Below are 16,880 nucleotides of genomic sequence, written 5' to 3' on the forward strand. Positions count from 1 at the left end.
GACTGCTGGCAGTGACATATGTGCCATTGGGGGACACATGTTTCAAAACTAGATTTTTACAAATGATCTGTCCATGATAGATGTAACTGGCTTTTTCAGAAGCTGATATAGCGCTCACCACCCTATACTGTTACTTGGTATGCGGCCAGCTGTCCAAGAGTGAAAACCAACAGATTCCCCTCACAAGGCTGAGTTAAATTCACAGCAGCGCGTCCAAGATTCTTCCTGTGTCGTGCCAACTAATCATACACCTAGGTCAGGGAAATAAAAGCACATAGCGCATGATCCCTTGTCACTAGTACACCCTGTGTTTAAACACACACACTGTGCAAGGGATTTTCAGCCACCGCATGCAGGATTGGGGATCACTCTCCCCCCCACGTTTCCCTGCTCACCAGAGGTGTTCTTTAAATCAGGCACATCAACATAGTCATCAGTAAACCTCAGCGGCGAAATCTCTAAGAAGATATAAACAGACCGCCTCTCATAGCATAAAATCCTCTTTAATCGGAATAAAACCCGCAATCAAATTTGCGTACCAAATATAAAAGTATAAAAAGCGCATCTCACAACTCCATTAGTGCCCTCCAGGCTTCCCCGCCATAGCACCGGCTGTGTCCGTCCGTGATGTTACTGGCCAAGCGTGCGTGCTCAGAAGCTCCGCCCTACGCGTTTCGTCACTCAATGGGGCGTGACTCATCAGGGGCTCTGAGCACGCCGCACGCTACAAGGAACTTAATATGCGAATGCCCGCCCATGCTACCTCCCACCACACTATGACCTCGACTAGGGTGCTCGTCAATTGGCTCAGTCGGTGGTGGGGGCGGAAACCTGGCAGGCTCACAGCACACATGCTATTACGGAACTCCGTATAATCATAAAAGTACACCTTCCCCACATATCCACCCCCTACGTGTATTACAATCCCTCATCCCCTCCGTATTCAATCACGTTTCAGATTCCGCCTCGCCCATACGTATATTAGGTAAATTTAGACATCACAACCACTATATCCCCACGTACCCCTACAATTACACATTGAATATCCCCGAGACCTCGCAAAGTCTCACCCCCCCCCCCCCCCCGCCCGAAGGGCTCCAAAACCCAACGTGTTACCTGTCATTACTAGTGTGCTACACACCAACACTCTACCACTCTCTCACATAAGGCAGCCCCGTTCCCATTTTTGAAAGACACAACCACTCTTGAGTACTTATGTCTGCTACATTACCAAAGCCCATTCAGATATTTATATGTAAAGAATTCATGGGCAAAAACAAATACTTAGACACACTTGGAGAATTAAATATCTACATACATTGCTGACATCAGATAAAAAACCTTAGGCTATATAAGTTTAGCCCACCTTCACATCCTGCAGGTGGCCAGGCTATCAGATACGATTATCTTTTTGTACATTAGTCATTGGAAATAAAACAGTTAATATCAACCTCGATGTTTAGTCCATTCGGTGTCAACGACCCCAACCTATGGATCCATCGGGTTTCCAATTTCGACAGCTCTCTCAACCGGTTGCAGCCCCACCAACTTGGGGTCGATTTCTCTAACACACAAAAGCTCAAGCCAACTGGATTGCAACCATGTTTAGTTTTAAAGTGGGCAGAGACACTGTGGTCCTCATGACCCTTTTTGATTTTGTATATGTGTTCACCAATGCGGGTTTTTAGGTCCCTAGTGGTTCTACCCACATATTGGACCCCACAGTTACACCACAAAAGGTAGACCACATACGTAGATGTACAGGTGACAAAAGACTTTATCTTAAAAGTTTTACGATTATAGTGGGAAATGATGGACCTAATTATTTCCCTCCTATTAGTCAGGCCACAGCCCTGGCATCCTCCACACGGATAGAATCCAGGGAGTTGCCAGCTGCTGGCTCCCCGGCTCACAGGTGGGTACACACAGCTAGGGACAAGGGCATCCCGAAAGTTGGGTGCCCTGCGATAGACAAAATTGGGCTTACTAGGTAGTGCTCGTAGCAGGACCGGATCGCTGGTCAAAATGGGCCAATACTTTTTAAATATTTTCTCCACCGATTTATATTGCAAGCTATAATTGCTGATAAACGTAAGCTCATTATATGCCCGTTGTGCCGTGGGTTTTACCCCTACCAATGCTTTTCTGTCCAGATTTCTTACCTGCTAAATGGTAGAATCCAGCTGGGCCTCATTATACCCCTTTTTTAAAAAGCGGGTCTTGAGGACCCTAGCCTGTTCATCATAATCTGTCAAACTTTGACAATTTCTACGCAACCTCACCATTTGTCCCTTGGGGACCCCCCTCAGCCATTGTGGGTGGTGACAGCTTTCGACCGGAATAAATCCATTTCTGTCTGTTTGTTTGAAAAAACACTTTGTTTTTAACTCCCCACCCTCCAAGTAGATACTGAGGTCCAGGAAGTGTATACACTGCTTATCAAACTCCAAGGTTAATTTAATGTTTGGCCACATTATGTTGAGGTCCTCAAAGTACTCCTTAAGAGCCACCTCTGACCCTCTCCATAGCACTAAGAGGTCGTCTATGTACCGACCCCATGTAATGATATTAGGGACGCCCTTCGCTATGGCCAACTCCTCCCACCTGCCCATATATAGATTCACCAGAGAGGGTGCGAAGGACGCTCCCATAGCACATCCCAACCGCTGTAGACAGTAATCCCCCTTATACCAGAAATAGTTCTTAGTTAAAGCAAACCTCAACAATTCCAATAAAAACTCAATTTGGTGTGCATTTAGGCAATTATCTTCCTCCATGTAGAATTCAACGGCTTGTATTCCCTCTTCATGAGGAATGTTAGTATAGAGAGAGCTTACATCAGCTGTTCCCAACAGCATCCCCTCTTCCACCCTAACCCCCTCAAGGACCCTAGAGTGTGTGCCCCGTGTCCTTTAATACTTTCGGGAGTTTTGCCACTAGGGGTTGCAAGAAAGTGTCAAGATATTTACCCAATCTATGGGTGATTGAACCTATCCCGCTAATGATTGGGCGCCCCGGCGGTTCAGTCAGATTTTTGTGGATTTTGGGGGTTTGGTAAATTACTGGCACCCTAGGCGCTGAGGGAACCAAGTAGCTGTATTCGTTATCAGTCAACAACCCCTCATCCAGTCCCCCCCTCAGGATTCCAATGAGTTCTTGTTTGAATTTAGCCGTGGGGTTCCCAGGCAATTTGCTATAGGTATTTACATCAAAGACAATTTTGTCAAGTTCCCCAAAATACTGTTCTTTATTAAGGACCACTACCCCGCCCCCCTTATCAGCAGGGCGTATAACTAGATTCTTACTTTCCAGAATATTTTTAACCTCCTTCTTATAGCCCCCCACTCTCTGCTCTGGCAGCCTCTCGATTTCCCCACTAACTAGTCTCCTGAAGACCTCCACACTGTTCTGACTACTTCCCATTTGGGGGTTAAAGGTGGAATTATTACGAAGCATCGTATGTTGATACCTCGTTGTAACCTGGGCCCTCTGAGTAGGCCCTTCTCTGTCAAGGAAGTACCGCCGTAAGTTCACTTTTCTTACAAACCTATGCAAATCAATGTACGTATCAAACTTATTCAGATTTTTTGGAGGTGCAAATTTGAGCCCCTTATCTAACATTCTCAGCTCCCCCCTTGTTAGTTCAGTGCCACTTATGTTGAAAATACCTTCCCCCACTAATTCCTTAGCCTTTTGTATTCTGTGTCCTGCTCTGCATCCCCTTCTGCTCTTCTTTTTCTTTGCTGGCCTGGTGTGTACGGAAGTGTGTCTATTTCCCCTCTCAGGTGCTCCCCATAGTTGTGATGGTGTCCCTTGGCTAAAAAATCCCCATATGGCTGTTTGGGCTGGTCTTCTAATTGCTGAAACCTGTTATAGGTTGGTACTCCATATGAGTATCTTCGTGGTGGTCTGCCTTGAAAGTCTCCCCCCCTCCCCGGTCCTCCTCTTGGTGGCGTGTATCCCCCATAATGGCCTCCCTGTGTGTACCCCCCACATGCCCCCCCCCCCCCCGACCAGAGTAGACCCTGTTGCGAGGCTGGTGAGGGACACCCCCAGGGGCTTGATACCGTGTCCATTGGGGTTGGGTTGGGTTATTCAAAGGTCCTCTATTAGCTAGACTTCCCCTATTCTGATTCCCAGGGTAAGGGACCTGTATCGGGGCTTGTGGCCTCTGGTTGGGTTGGTTACCTACAGGTAATGTAGGCTGTGGATTATTTACCTGTTCCGCTTTTTTTTGCCATTTATATGCTGTTTTGTTCTTATAAGCCTCCGTATCCTTTGTGTATTGTTTGTGTTTATCCGAAATGATTTCTTTTTCGATTTTTAATAGTGAATCCTGTATGAATTTAGATCTCCTAGTGTACTCTTCCTCCTCCTTGTGTGGTTCTAGGCGGAGTCTAGTTTGTTCAATTTCTCTACCCAGCCTGTCCAACCTATGTTGTTTTCTTTTTATACACAGTTTTACCAAACCTTGCCCACATCTTTCCATATAATCATACAATTCAGCATCATTTTGTTCCCCCTCTTCCCCATCATTAAGAAAAACCTCCCACCTGTACCTACTAGGTACTATTCCCTTTTTGGCATACTTCTCCAGGGTAGCCACATCCCACCATGTTTGCAGCTCTTTCCCCATAAGCGTATGCAAAAACTTAAAGTCCTGTTCCATACTGTGTGTGGTGGGATTAGGGAGTTCATCAAAGAGGGTATCAATATCCACCTCCCGTTTTCTTCTATACTCAAAAAAGTCCATGTTAGTGTGCGCAGCAATCCAAAAACACGTAAGTGTTAAAACCAAATTTTCAGAAGCTGATACAGCGCTCACCACCCTATACTGTTACTTGGTATGCGGCCAGCTGTCCAAGAGTGAAAACCAACAGATTCCCCTCACAAGGCTGAGTTAAATTCACAGCAGCGCGTCCAAGATTCTTCCTGTGTCGTGCCAACTAATCATACACCTAGGTCAGGGAAATAAAAGCACATAGCGCATGATCCCTTGTCACTAGTACACCCTGTGTTTAAACACACACACTGTGCAAGGGATTTTCAGCCACCGCATGCAGGATTGGGGATCACTCTCCCCCCCACGTTTCCCTGCTCACCAGAGGTGTTCTTTAAATCAGGCACATCAACATAGTCATCAGTAAACCTCAGCGGCGAAATCTCTAAGAAGATATAAACAGACCGCCTCTCATAGCATAAAATCCTCTTTAATCGGAATAAAACCCGCAATCAAATTTGCGTACCAAATATAAAAGTATAAAAAGCGCATCTCACAACTCCATTAGTGCCCTCCAGGCTTCCCCGCCATAGCACCGGCTGTGTCCGTCCGTGATGTTACTGGCCAAGCGTGCGTGCTCAGAAGCTCCGCCCTACGCGTTTCGTCACTCAATGGGGCGTGACTCATCAGGGGCTCTGAGCACGCCGCACGCTACAAGGAACTTAATATGCGAATGCCCGCCCATGCCACCTCCCACCACACTATGACCTCGACTAGGGTGCTCGTCAATTGGCTCAGTCGGTGGTGGGGGCGGAAACCTGGCAGGCTCACAGCACACATGCTATTACGGAACTCCGTATAATCATAACAGTACACCTTCCCCACATATCCACCCCCTACGTGTATTACAATCCCTCATCCCCTCCGTATTCAATCACGTTTCAGATTCCGCCTCGCCCATACGTATATTAGGTAAATTTAGACATCACAACCACTATATCCCCACGTACCCCTACAATTACACATTGAATATCCCCGAGACCTCGCAAAGTCTCACCCCCCCCCCCCCCCCCCCCGAAGGGCTCCAAAACCCAACGTGTTACCTGTCATTACTAGTGTGCTACACACCAACACTCTACCACTCTCTCACATAAGGCAGCCCCGTTCCCATTTTTGAAAGACACAACCACTCTTGAGTACTTATGTCTGCTACATTACCAAAGCCCATTCAGATATTTATATGTAAAGAATTCATGGGCAAAAACAAATACTTAGACACACTTGGAGAATTAAATATCTACATACATTGCTGACATCAGATAAAAAACCTTAGGCTATATAAGTTTAGCCCACCTTCACATCCTGCAGGTGGCCAGGCTATCAGATACGATTATCTTTTTGTACATTAGTCATTGGAAATAAAACAGTTAATATCAACCTCGATGTTTAGTCCATTCGGTGTCAACGACCCCAACCTATGGATCCATCGGGTTTCCAATTTCGACAGCTCTCTCAACCGGTTGCAGCCCCTCCAACTTGGGGTCAATTTCTCTAACACACAAAAGCTCAAGCCAACTTAATTGCAACCATGTTTAGTTTTAAAGTGGGCAGAGACACTGTGGTCCTCATGACCCTTTTTGATTTTGTATATGTGTTCACCAATGCGGGTTTTTAGGTCCCTAGTGGTTCTACCCACATATTGGACCCCACAGTTACACCACAAAAGGTAGACCACATACGTAGATGTACCGCATTGGTGAACACATATACAAAATCAAAAAGGGTCATGAGGACCACAGTGTCTCTGCCCACTTTAAAACTAAACATGGTTGCAATTAAGTTGGCTTGAGCTTTTGTGTGTTAGAGAAATTGACCCCAAGTTGGAGGGGCTGCAACCGGTTGAGAGAGCTGTCGAAATTGGAAACCCGATGGATCCATAGGTTGGGGTCGTTGACACCGAATGGACTAAACATCGAGGTTGATATTAACTGTTTTATTTCCAATGACTAATGTACAAAAAGATAATCGTATCTGATAGCCTGGCCACCTGCAGGATGTGAAGGTGGGCTAAACTTATATAGCCTAAGGTTTTTTATCTGATGTCAGCAATGTATGTAGATATTTAATTCTCCAAGTGTGTCTAAGTATTTGTTTTTGCCCATGAATTCTTTACATATAAATATCTGAATGGGCTTTGGTAATGTAGCAGACATAAGTACTCAAGAGTGGTTGTGTCTTTCAAAAATGGGAACGGGGCTGCCTTATGTGAGAGAGTGGTAGAGTGTTGGTGTGTAGCACACTAGTAATGACAGGTAACACGTTGGGTTTTGGAGCCCTTCGGGGGGGGGGGGGGGATATAGTGGTTGTGATGTCTAAATTTACCTAATATATGTATGGGCGAGGCGGAATCTGAAACGTTATTGAATACGGAGGGGATGAGGGATTGTAATACACGTAGGGGGTGGATATGTGGGGAAGGTGTACTTTTATGATTATACGGAGTTCCGTAATAGCATGTGTGCTGTGAGCCTGCCAGGTTTCCGCCCCCACCACCGACTGAGCCAATTGACGAGCACCCTAGTCGAGGTCATAGTGTGGTGGGAGGTGGCATGGGCGGGCATTCGCATATTAAGTTCCTTGTAGCGTGCGGCGTGCTCAGAGCCCCTGATGAGTCACGCCCCATTGAGTGACGAAACGCGTAGGGCGGAGCTTCTGAGCACGCACGCTTGGCCAGTAACATCACGGACGGACACAGCCGGTGCTATGGCGGGGAAGCCTGGAGGGCACTAATGGAGTTGTGAGATGCGCTTTTTATACTTTTATATTTGGTACGCAAATTTGATTGCGGGTTTTATTCCGATTAAAGAGGATTTTATGCTATGAGAGGCGGTCTGTTTATATCTTCTTAGAGATTTCGCCGCTGAGGTTTACTGATGACTATGTTGATGTGCCTGATTTAAAGAACACCTCTGGTGAGCAGGGAAACGTGGGGGGGAGAGTGATCCCCAATCCTGCATGCGGTGGCTGAAAATCCCTTGCACAGTGTGTGTGTTTAAACACAGGGTGTACTAGTGACAAGGGATCATGCGCTATGTGCTTTTATTTCCCTGACCTAGGTGTATGATTAGTTGGCACGACACAGGAAGAATCTTGGACGCGCTGCTGTGAATTTAACTCAGATGTAACTGGCTGATGCAGATCAAGTGTGTGGACATAGGTACTTAGCAGGGGCGTAGCTAGAGGGGGCCCAGAGCAGTGGGAGGCCCCCAACTACTAACCTTCCCTTCCTCCGATACAGGGTACAATACTTCAGATCAGGTGTTTTTGTGGCTACACTTGTTATATACTTGTAATGTGAAGATCGTGATGGCCACACGTTGTTATAAGACCCTTGTGAGATGGGCTCCAAGGCTGTGAAGGGCACAAAGGGGAGGCAAGGGAAGGGGTGGGAACATTGGAGGGTCCCATCAAAGTTTCGCTAGGGGGAGCCCATGAATTGTAGTTACTCGTCTGACTTTATACTTTCCAATTTTGCTTGCTTTTCTATTTCTATCCTTCTCTCTGATTATCTTCTTTTTTATCTTCTTGTTCCATTTCTTCAATTTTTTGTCTCCAATTCTTTGTTCTTGTTCCATTCTATGCATTTCCCATTCACTGTCCTCTGCATCTATTCTCTCTCTTCTTTCTTTCTTCACATTCTCTGCTTCCCTTCATTCCCCCCATTTCCACCTCTCATGTTTATTCCTCTCTAGGTAATTTTTCCTTCTCCCTCTTGCGGCGTCTGTTCTCTTCTGGCTGTACACGACTCTTAATATGTCTTCCATTTATCTTTTTTATGATGGCCATAGTCAAGACAGGATTCATATTCTTTACGCCCCTAGGCCTACTTTATTGTTGGTCCCCATCTATGTGCTATAACATCCCTCTCATTCCATGTGGAGCCCCCCACTTCCATTTGTAACAGCCATGTCCGCAGCCCCTCTTTTTTATGTATAGCTCCCTTGTGAAGCAGCTCCCCTTTTCCATGTGTCCCCCCCCCCCCCCCATTTGCAGCCCCCTTTTCCATATACAGCAGCCTCATTTCCATGTCCAGCCACCGCCTTGGGCAGCAGCCGCCAAAGGCCTGGACCTTTCCAGAAATCCGACCCTGGTCATAGCTGTGGATCCATAAAGCTAACCTGTGTCCACCTGTTAAACCATTTCAGGGTTCCAGGGTTTTTACCCCTTATAGTAAACCAGAGATCTTCAAAAGTAAAGATTTGATACTTACCCAGGGTTTCCTCCCGCCCCATAAACACGTCTGAGTCCAACGCTGTCCTTCTGTGCAGTAGACCCGGACTGATGCCACTGAGCCAGTTACCGGGGCTGATCACGGCTGATCGGTAGACCGCAGGAGGAAAGTGTGGGACTCAGACGTGTTTATGGGGCAGGAGGAAGCCCCGGTAAGTATCAAATCTTTACAAGCTCTCTAGTACACTCTAATGTTCCTGACGATTTGGGCATATCAGCTATGTCACTATTGATACAGCAATAACTTTTTATTACCTGTGCCATCAAAATTATACTTTTTTTTTCAGGACAATCTAGGCTTTTTTGGGTAATATTTTTTTTCAAGTATTATTTAATTTCAAAAGCAATTTATTGGGGACAATTAGGAGTAAACACACAAATTACAAATTTTTTCTTGTCTCCCCCCCTTCCCAATTTTTACATGACAAGCCACTTTTCTTATATTCTGTGATTCTCTTTCAAGTGGGTCAGTTCCTTATGATTGCCGTGCAGCTGATGTTTTCCTCCTATTCAAGAAGGGAGAAAAATCAGAGCCATGTAGTGTACTTGGACTTTGCAAAGGCTTTTGACACTCTTCCTCAAAGCAGACTGGTGCAGAAGCTAAGGATACAAGGACTAGGAGAAAATGTGTGTATGTGGATAGAGATCTGGTTAAAGGAAACCTAAACCAATGGATGAAAAAGAGATATACTTACCTAGGGCTTCTCCCAGCCCCCTGCAGCAGTCCTGTCCCATGCTGGTCCTTTACGATACTCCTTTCTCCCGCGCAGCCTTAACCACTTGCCGACCGCCTACTTCATATTGGCGGCGGCAAAGTGGCAGCCCCAGGACCACGTAACGCAGATTGGCGTCAGGTCCTGGGGCACTCTCTGGCCGGGGATCGCGCGCTGGGATGCGCGCGCATCCACCGGCAATAGGCTCCGCCCACCCGCGACGTCAACCCGCCGGCCAATCGGAAGCGCCGGCGGGTTGTTAACCCCGCGATCGCCGCTACAAAGTGTATAATACACTTTGTAATGTATACAAAGTGTATTATACAGGCTGCCTCCTGCCCTGGTGGTCCCAGTGTCCGAGGGACCACCAGGGCAGGCTGCAGCCACCCTAGTCTGCACCCAAACACACTGATCTGCCCCCCCCCCTGCCCCCTGATAGCCCACAGTACCCCTCAGACCCCCCCCTGCCCACCCCCCAGACCACCATTTGCACACAATCACCCCCCTAATCACCCATCAATCACTCCCTGTCACTATCTGTCAACGCTATTTTTTTTTTAGTCCCTAAACTGCCCCCTGCTCCCTCCTGATCACCCCCCACCCCTCAGATTCTCCCCAGACCCCCCCAGACCCTCCCCCCCCCTGCGTACTGTATGCATCTATCCCCCCTGATCAACTGTCAATCACCTGTCAATCACCTGTCAATCACCCGTCAATCACCCCCTGTCACTGCCACCCATCAATCAGCCCCTAACCTGCCCCTTGCGGGCAATCTGATCACCCACCCACACCAATAGATCGCCCGCAGATCCGACATCAGATCACCTCCCAAATCCATCGTTTACATCTATTCTCTCCTCTAAACACCCACTAATTACCCATCAATCACCCATCAATCACCCCCTATCACCACCTGTCACCCATCAGATTAGACCCTTGCGGGCACCCAATCGCCCGCCCACACACTCAGATTGCCCTCAACCCCCCCCCCCCCCCCTTATCGATTCGCCAGTGCATTATTTACATCCGTTCTTCCCTGTAATAACCCACTGATCACCTGTCAATCACCCCCTGTCACTGCCACCCATCAATCACCCCCTGTCACTGCCACCCATCAATCAGCCCCTAACCTGCCCCTTGCGGGCAATCTGATCACCCACCCACACCAATAGATCGCCCGCAGATCCGACATCAGATCACCTCCCAAATCCATCGTTTACATCTATTCTCTCCTCTAAACACCCACTAATTACCCATCAATCACCCCCTATCACCACCTGTCACTGTTACCCATCAGATTAGACCCTAATCTGCCCCTTGCGGGCACCCAATCACCCGCCCACACGCTCAGATTGCCCTCAGACCCCCCCCTTATCAATTCGCCAGTGCAATATTTACATCTGTTATTCCCTGTAATAACCCACTGATCACCTGTCAATCACCCATCAATCACCCCCTGTCACTGCCACCCATCAATCACCCCCTGTCACTGCCACCCATCAATCAGCCCCTAACCTGCCCCTTGCGGGCAATCTGATCACCCACCCACACCAATAGATCGCCCGCAGATCCGACATCAGATCACCTCCCAAGTGCAGTGTTTACATCTCTTCTCTCCTCTAAACACCCACTAATTACCCATCAATCACCCCCTATCACCACCTGTCACTGTTACCCATCAGATTAGACCCTAATCTGCCCCTTGCGGGCACCCAATCACCCGCCCACACCTCAGAACGCCCTCAGACCCCAGCCCTGATCACCTCGCTAGTGCATTGCTTGCATCTATTTCCCCCCTCTAATCACACCTTGAGACACCCATAAATCACCTCCTGTCACCCCCTAGCACACCTACCCATCAGATCAGGCCCTAATTTGCCCCGTGTGGGCTCCTGATCACTCGGCCAAACCCTCAGATCCCCCTCAGACCCCCTTCCGATCACCTCCCCAGTGCATTGATTGCATCTATTTTCCCCTCTAACCGCCCCCTGAGACACCCATCAATCACCTCCTGTCACCCCCCTAGCACTCCTATCCATCAGATCAGGCCCAATACATCCTGTCATCTAAGAGGCCACCCTGCTTATGACCGTTTCCACAAAATTTGCCCTCTCATAGACCACCTGTCATCAAAATTTGCAGATGCTTATACCCCTGAACAGTCATTTTGAGAAATTTGGTTTCCAGACTACTCACAGTTTTGGGCCCGTAAAATGCCAGGGCAGTATAGGAACCCCACAAGTGACCCCATTTTAGAAAGAAGACACCCCAAGGTATTCTGTTAGGTGTATGATGAGTTCATAGAAGATTTTATTTTTTGTCAAAAGTTAGCGGAAATTGGATTTTTATTGTTTTTTTCACAAAGTGTCATTTTTCACTAACTTGTGACAAAAAATAAAATCTTCTATGAACTCACCATACCCCTAACGGAATACCTTGGGGTGTCGTCTTTCTAAAATGGGGTCACTTGTGGGGTTCCTATACTGCCCTGGCATTTTAGGGGCCCTAAACCGTGGGGAGTAGTCTAGAAAACAAATGCCTCAAAATGACCTGTGAATAGGACGTTGGGCCCCTTAGCGCACCTAGGCTGCAAAAAAGTGTCACACATGTAGTATCGCCATACTCAGGAGAAGTAGTATAATGTGTTTTGTGGTGTATTTTTACACATACCCATGCTGGGTGGGAAAAATCTCTCTGTAAATGGACAATTGTGTGTAAAAAAAATCAAAAATGTGTCATTTACAGAGATATTTCTCCCACCCAGCATGGTTATATGTAAAAATACACCACAAAACACATTATACTACTTCTTCTGAGTACGGCGATACCACATGTGTGACACTTTTTTGCAGCCTAACTGTGCTAAGGGGCCCAAAGTCCAATGAGTACCTTTAGGATTTCACAGGTCATTTTGAGACATTTGGGTTCAAGACGACTACTCACGGTTTAGGGCCCCTAAAATGCCAGGGCAGTATTGGAACCCCACAAATGACCCCATTCTAGAAAGAAGACACCCCAAGGTATTCCGTTAGGAGTATGGTGAGTTCATAGAAGATTTTATTTTTTGTCACAAGTTAGCGGAAATTGATATGTATTGTTTTTTTTTTCACAAAGTGTCATTTTCCGCTAACTTGTGACAAAAAAAAAATCTTCTATGAACTCACCATACCCCTAACGGAATACCTTGGGGTGTCGTCTTTCTAAAATGGGGTCACTTGTGGGGTTCCTATACTGCCCTGGCATTTTAGGGGCCCTAAACCGTGAGGAGTAGTCTAGAATCCAAATGCCTCAAAATGACCTGTGAATAGGACGTTAGGCCCCTTAGCGCACCTAGGTTGCAAAAAAGTGTCACACATGTGGTATCGCCGTACTCAGAAGAAGTAGTATAATGTGTTTTGAGGTGTATTTTTATACATACCCATGCTGGGTGGGAGAAATCTCTCTGTAAATGGACAATTGTGTGTAAAAAAAACCAAATAATTGTCATTTACAGAGATATTTCTCCCACCTAGCATCTGTATGTGTAAAAATACACCCCAAAACACATTATACTACTTCTCCTGAGTACGGCGGTACCACATGTGTGGCACTTTCTTGCACCCTAAGTGCGCTAAGGGGCCCAAAGTCCAATGAGTACCTTTAGGATTTCACAGGTCATTTTGCGACATTTGGTTTCAAGACTACTCCTCACGGTTTAGGGCCCCTAAAATGCCAGGGCAGTATAGGAACCCCACAAATGACCCCATTTTAGAAAGAAGACACCCCAAGGTATTCCGTTAGGAGTATGGTGAGTTCATAGAAGATTTTATTTTTGTCACAAGTTAGCAGAAAATGACACTTTGTGAAAAAAAACAATTAAAATCAATTTCCGCTAACTTGTGACAAAAAAAAAAATCTTCTATGAACTCACCATCCTCCTAATGGAATACCTTGGGGTGTCTTCTTTCTAAAATGGGGTAATTTGTGGGATTCCTATACTGTCCTGGCATTTTAGGGGCCCTAAACCGTGAGGAGCAGTCTTGAAACGAAATTTCTCAAAATGACCTGTGAAATCCTAAAGGTACTCATTGGACTTTGGGCCCCTTAGCGCAGTTAGGGTGCAAAAAAGTGCCACACATGTGGTATCGCCGTACTCAGGAGAAGTAGTATAATGTGTTTTGGGGTGTATTTTTCCACATACCCATGCTGAGTGGGAGAAATATCTCTATAAATTGACAATTGTGTGTTAAAAAAAGAAAACAATTGTCATTTACGGAGATATTTCTCCCACCCAGCATGGGTATGTGTAAAAATACACCCCAAAACACATTATACTACTTCTCCTGAGTACGGCAATACCACATGTGTGGCACTTTTTTGCAGCCTAACTGCGCTAAGGGGCCCAAAGTCCAATGAGCATCTTTAGGCTTTACAGGGGTGCTTACAATTAGGCACCCCCCAAAATGCCAGGACAGTGAACACACCCCACAAATGACCCCATTTTGGAAAGTAGACACTTCAAGGTATTCAGAGAGTAGCATAGTGAGTCCGTGGCAGATTTCATTTTTTTTTTGTCGCAAGTTAGAAGAAATGGAAACTTTTTTTTTTTTTTTTTGTTACAAAGTGTCATTTTCCGCTAACTTGTGACAAAAAATAAAATCTTCTATGAACTCACCATGCCTCTCACTGAATACTTTGGGATGTCTTCTTTCCAAAATGGGGTCATTTGGGGGGGATTTGTACTATCCTGGAATTTTAGCCCCTCATGAAACCTGACAGGTGCGCAGAAAAGTCAGAGATGCTTGAAAATGGGAAAATTCACTTTTGGCACCATAGTTTGTAAACGCTATAACTTTTACCCAATCCAATAAATATACACTGAATGGGGTTTTTTTTATCAAAGACATGTAGCAGAATAACTTTCGCGCTCAAATGTATAGGAAATTTTACTTTATTTGAAAAATGTCAGCACAGAAAGTTAAAAAAGTCATTTTTTTGACAAAATTCATGTCTTTTTTGATGAATATAATAAAAACTAAAACTCGCAGCAGCAATCAAATAGCACCGAAAGAAAGCTGTATTAGTGACAAGAAAAGGAGGTAGAATTCATTTAGGTGGTAGGTTGTATGACTGAGCAATAAACCGTGAAAGCTGCAGTGGTCCGAATGGAAAAAAAGGCTCTGGTCCTTAAGGGGTTTTATGACTGCAGTCCTTAAGTGGTTAAGCTGGCCATACACTAGGCCGATTCCCCGACGATCGACAGCAGATTCGATGACTGGGATCGAATCTGCTGTCACATTGTTCACGCTACATGCTAAATTTCGATCTATTTCGTCCCGAAATAGATCGATCCCGTCGATCGCTCCGTGCGGGAAATTACCGTCGATCGCCCGCGGGTAGGGAGCGCGTCGCTAGCGGCGTTCGAGTGCTCGACGACCGACGCAATACAGCTGCAATACATTACCTGCTCCACCGGCGCGACTCCCCAGGTCTCCGCTGTCTTCTCCGCTCTGGTCTGGTCCCCAGGTCCGGCATGCTTCACTTCTGCCTGTCCCGGCAGGAAGTTTAAACAGTAGAGGGCGCTCTACTGTTTAAACTTCCTCCAGACAGGAAGAAGTGAAGCATGCTGGACCTGGGGACCAGACCAGAGTGGAGAAGAAGACAGCGGAGACCGGGGGGAGTCGCGCCTGCTGGAGCAGGTAATGTATAGCTGGTGGGGGACAGCGGCAGCGGCAGCACCACCACCACAGATTGTGATCAGTTTCAGGCTGAAATCGGTTCACAATCTGTTTGCAGTAAAGGCAGCCATACAATCCCTCTCTGATCAGATTCGATCAGAGAGGGATCTATCTGTTGGTCGAATCTGATGGCAAATCGTCCAGTGTATGGCTACCTTTAGTTTTGTTTTACATCAACTAGGAGTTGGTGAGCCACTGCGCCTGCTCGGCCCTCTCCATGCATAGCTTTGCTCGCATTCCCGTCCCCAATAGCGTCCTGCGCATGCGCGTGGCCCCACACTACGTTACATACACTACACTATACATACAGGCATAGGGATAAAATTGTGAGTCCATCCGAGGGACAGTGAAGTAACAAGGCAATACTCTGTGCAGCGCTGCATAAGATGTCATCGCTATATGCACAGATATATGCATCCGCTGTGCTGAATGACGGGAGAGTGCAACTGTGCGAACGTGAGCTCCCGTCTAATCTCTCCTTGCGAGATGGCGCGAATGAGGAACGAGAGAGCCACTCTGCTGCTGCCATCCTGCGTTAGGCGATCGCAGAGTGGTTAAAATACAAAAAAATATTCAAATTCTCTACCTTACGAAAAACGATGTGCATTATTACACTACAGCTATTCTTTAGTACCTCTGATGTATCCAAGGCAGCTCACAGTAGGCTCTTACCTTTACAGGCCAATGGGGAGCTGATGGGCTCTGAGTAGTCCCTGTAGTAGCCGACTTGGCATCGCTGGCATCGGTACCCCTCCGTGTGATGCTGGCAGTTCTCACAGATCCCTCCGCTCTTGTTTCCTGAAGCCAGCCAGACATCATGATCAAAGCGGCAACTGAGGGCATGATTGTGGCAGCGACATTCTAGGAGACACAATAGGAGCAAATGATATCAACCAATCTGCCGGGATAAAAAACAATCATGCCACAAGCTCGCTGCTTCCTCTTCCTCTGTACTCACTCTGACACTCATTCGGCGCTCCTGTTTTCCCTTCCCCCGGCTGCCATGGGTGATCGTTATACAGCGGGGCGCACCTTTCACAGTGATCTCCGGCGGTATTGTGCTGACAGATGCACTTACCAGGGACCTGTGATGATAAACGGAAACAAGATCAGAATCATAGATAGTATAAGGATAAGTCTAATGGCATATAGAGAACTAAAGTGGAATATTTCTACCCATTGGGGCAACATGGAAGGTGCCTATTCAGGATTTTTTTCCAAATGAGTATAAATCAATTGGGCCCTTATTCAATTTACTTTTTCTCCAAAGTTTTCTCCTAGGAGATAATTTTTCATCTTCTGTTTAAAAATAACTCTTCATCACTCTGCTATTGAGAAATGAAAAGGTAGGTGAAAAAAGTAGCGGGCGTAACTACAAACCATGGGGCATCCCAGCAGTGTGGCCCTCCGGATCTTCACACCCATAACAAATGTAGCCAC

At 46.6% G+C, this 16,880-nt stretch overlaps 1 protein-coding gene across 1 annotated transcript in view; it reads right to left on the minus strand.

Moving 5' to 3' along the window:
- Window positions 1-16,880, minus strand: part of LOC137532503 (netrin-4-like) — an 84,625-nt gene that overhangs the window by 16,395 nt on the left and 51,350 nt on the right. The window contains exons 4-5 of the mRNA XM_068253072.1: window positions 16,399-16,525; window positions 16,113-16,301 (exon numbers count right to left, since the gene is read on the minus strand). Coding sequence (XP_068109173.1) covers window positions 16,113-16,301; window positions 16,399-16,525 — 316 coding nt within the window. The remainder of the gene's footprint in view (window positions 1-16,112; window positions 16,302-16,398; window positions 16,526-16,880) is intronic.

This window comes from Hyperolius riggenbachi, chromosome 9 (genome assembly GCF_040937935.1).
Source record: "Hyperolius riggenbachi isolate aHypRig1 chromosome 9, aHypRig1.pri, whole genome shotgun sequence".
Taxonomy (NCBI): Eukaryota; Metazoa; Chordata; class Amphibia; order Anura; family Hyperoliidae; genus Hyperolius; species Hyperolius riggenbachi.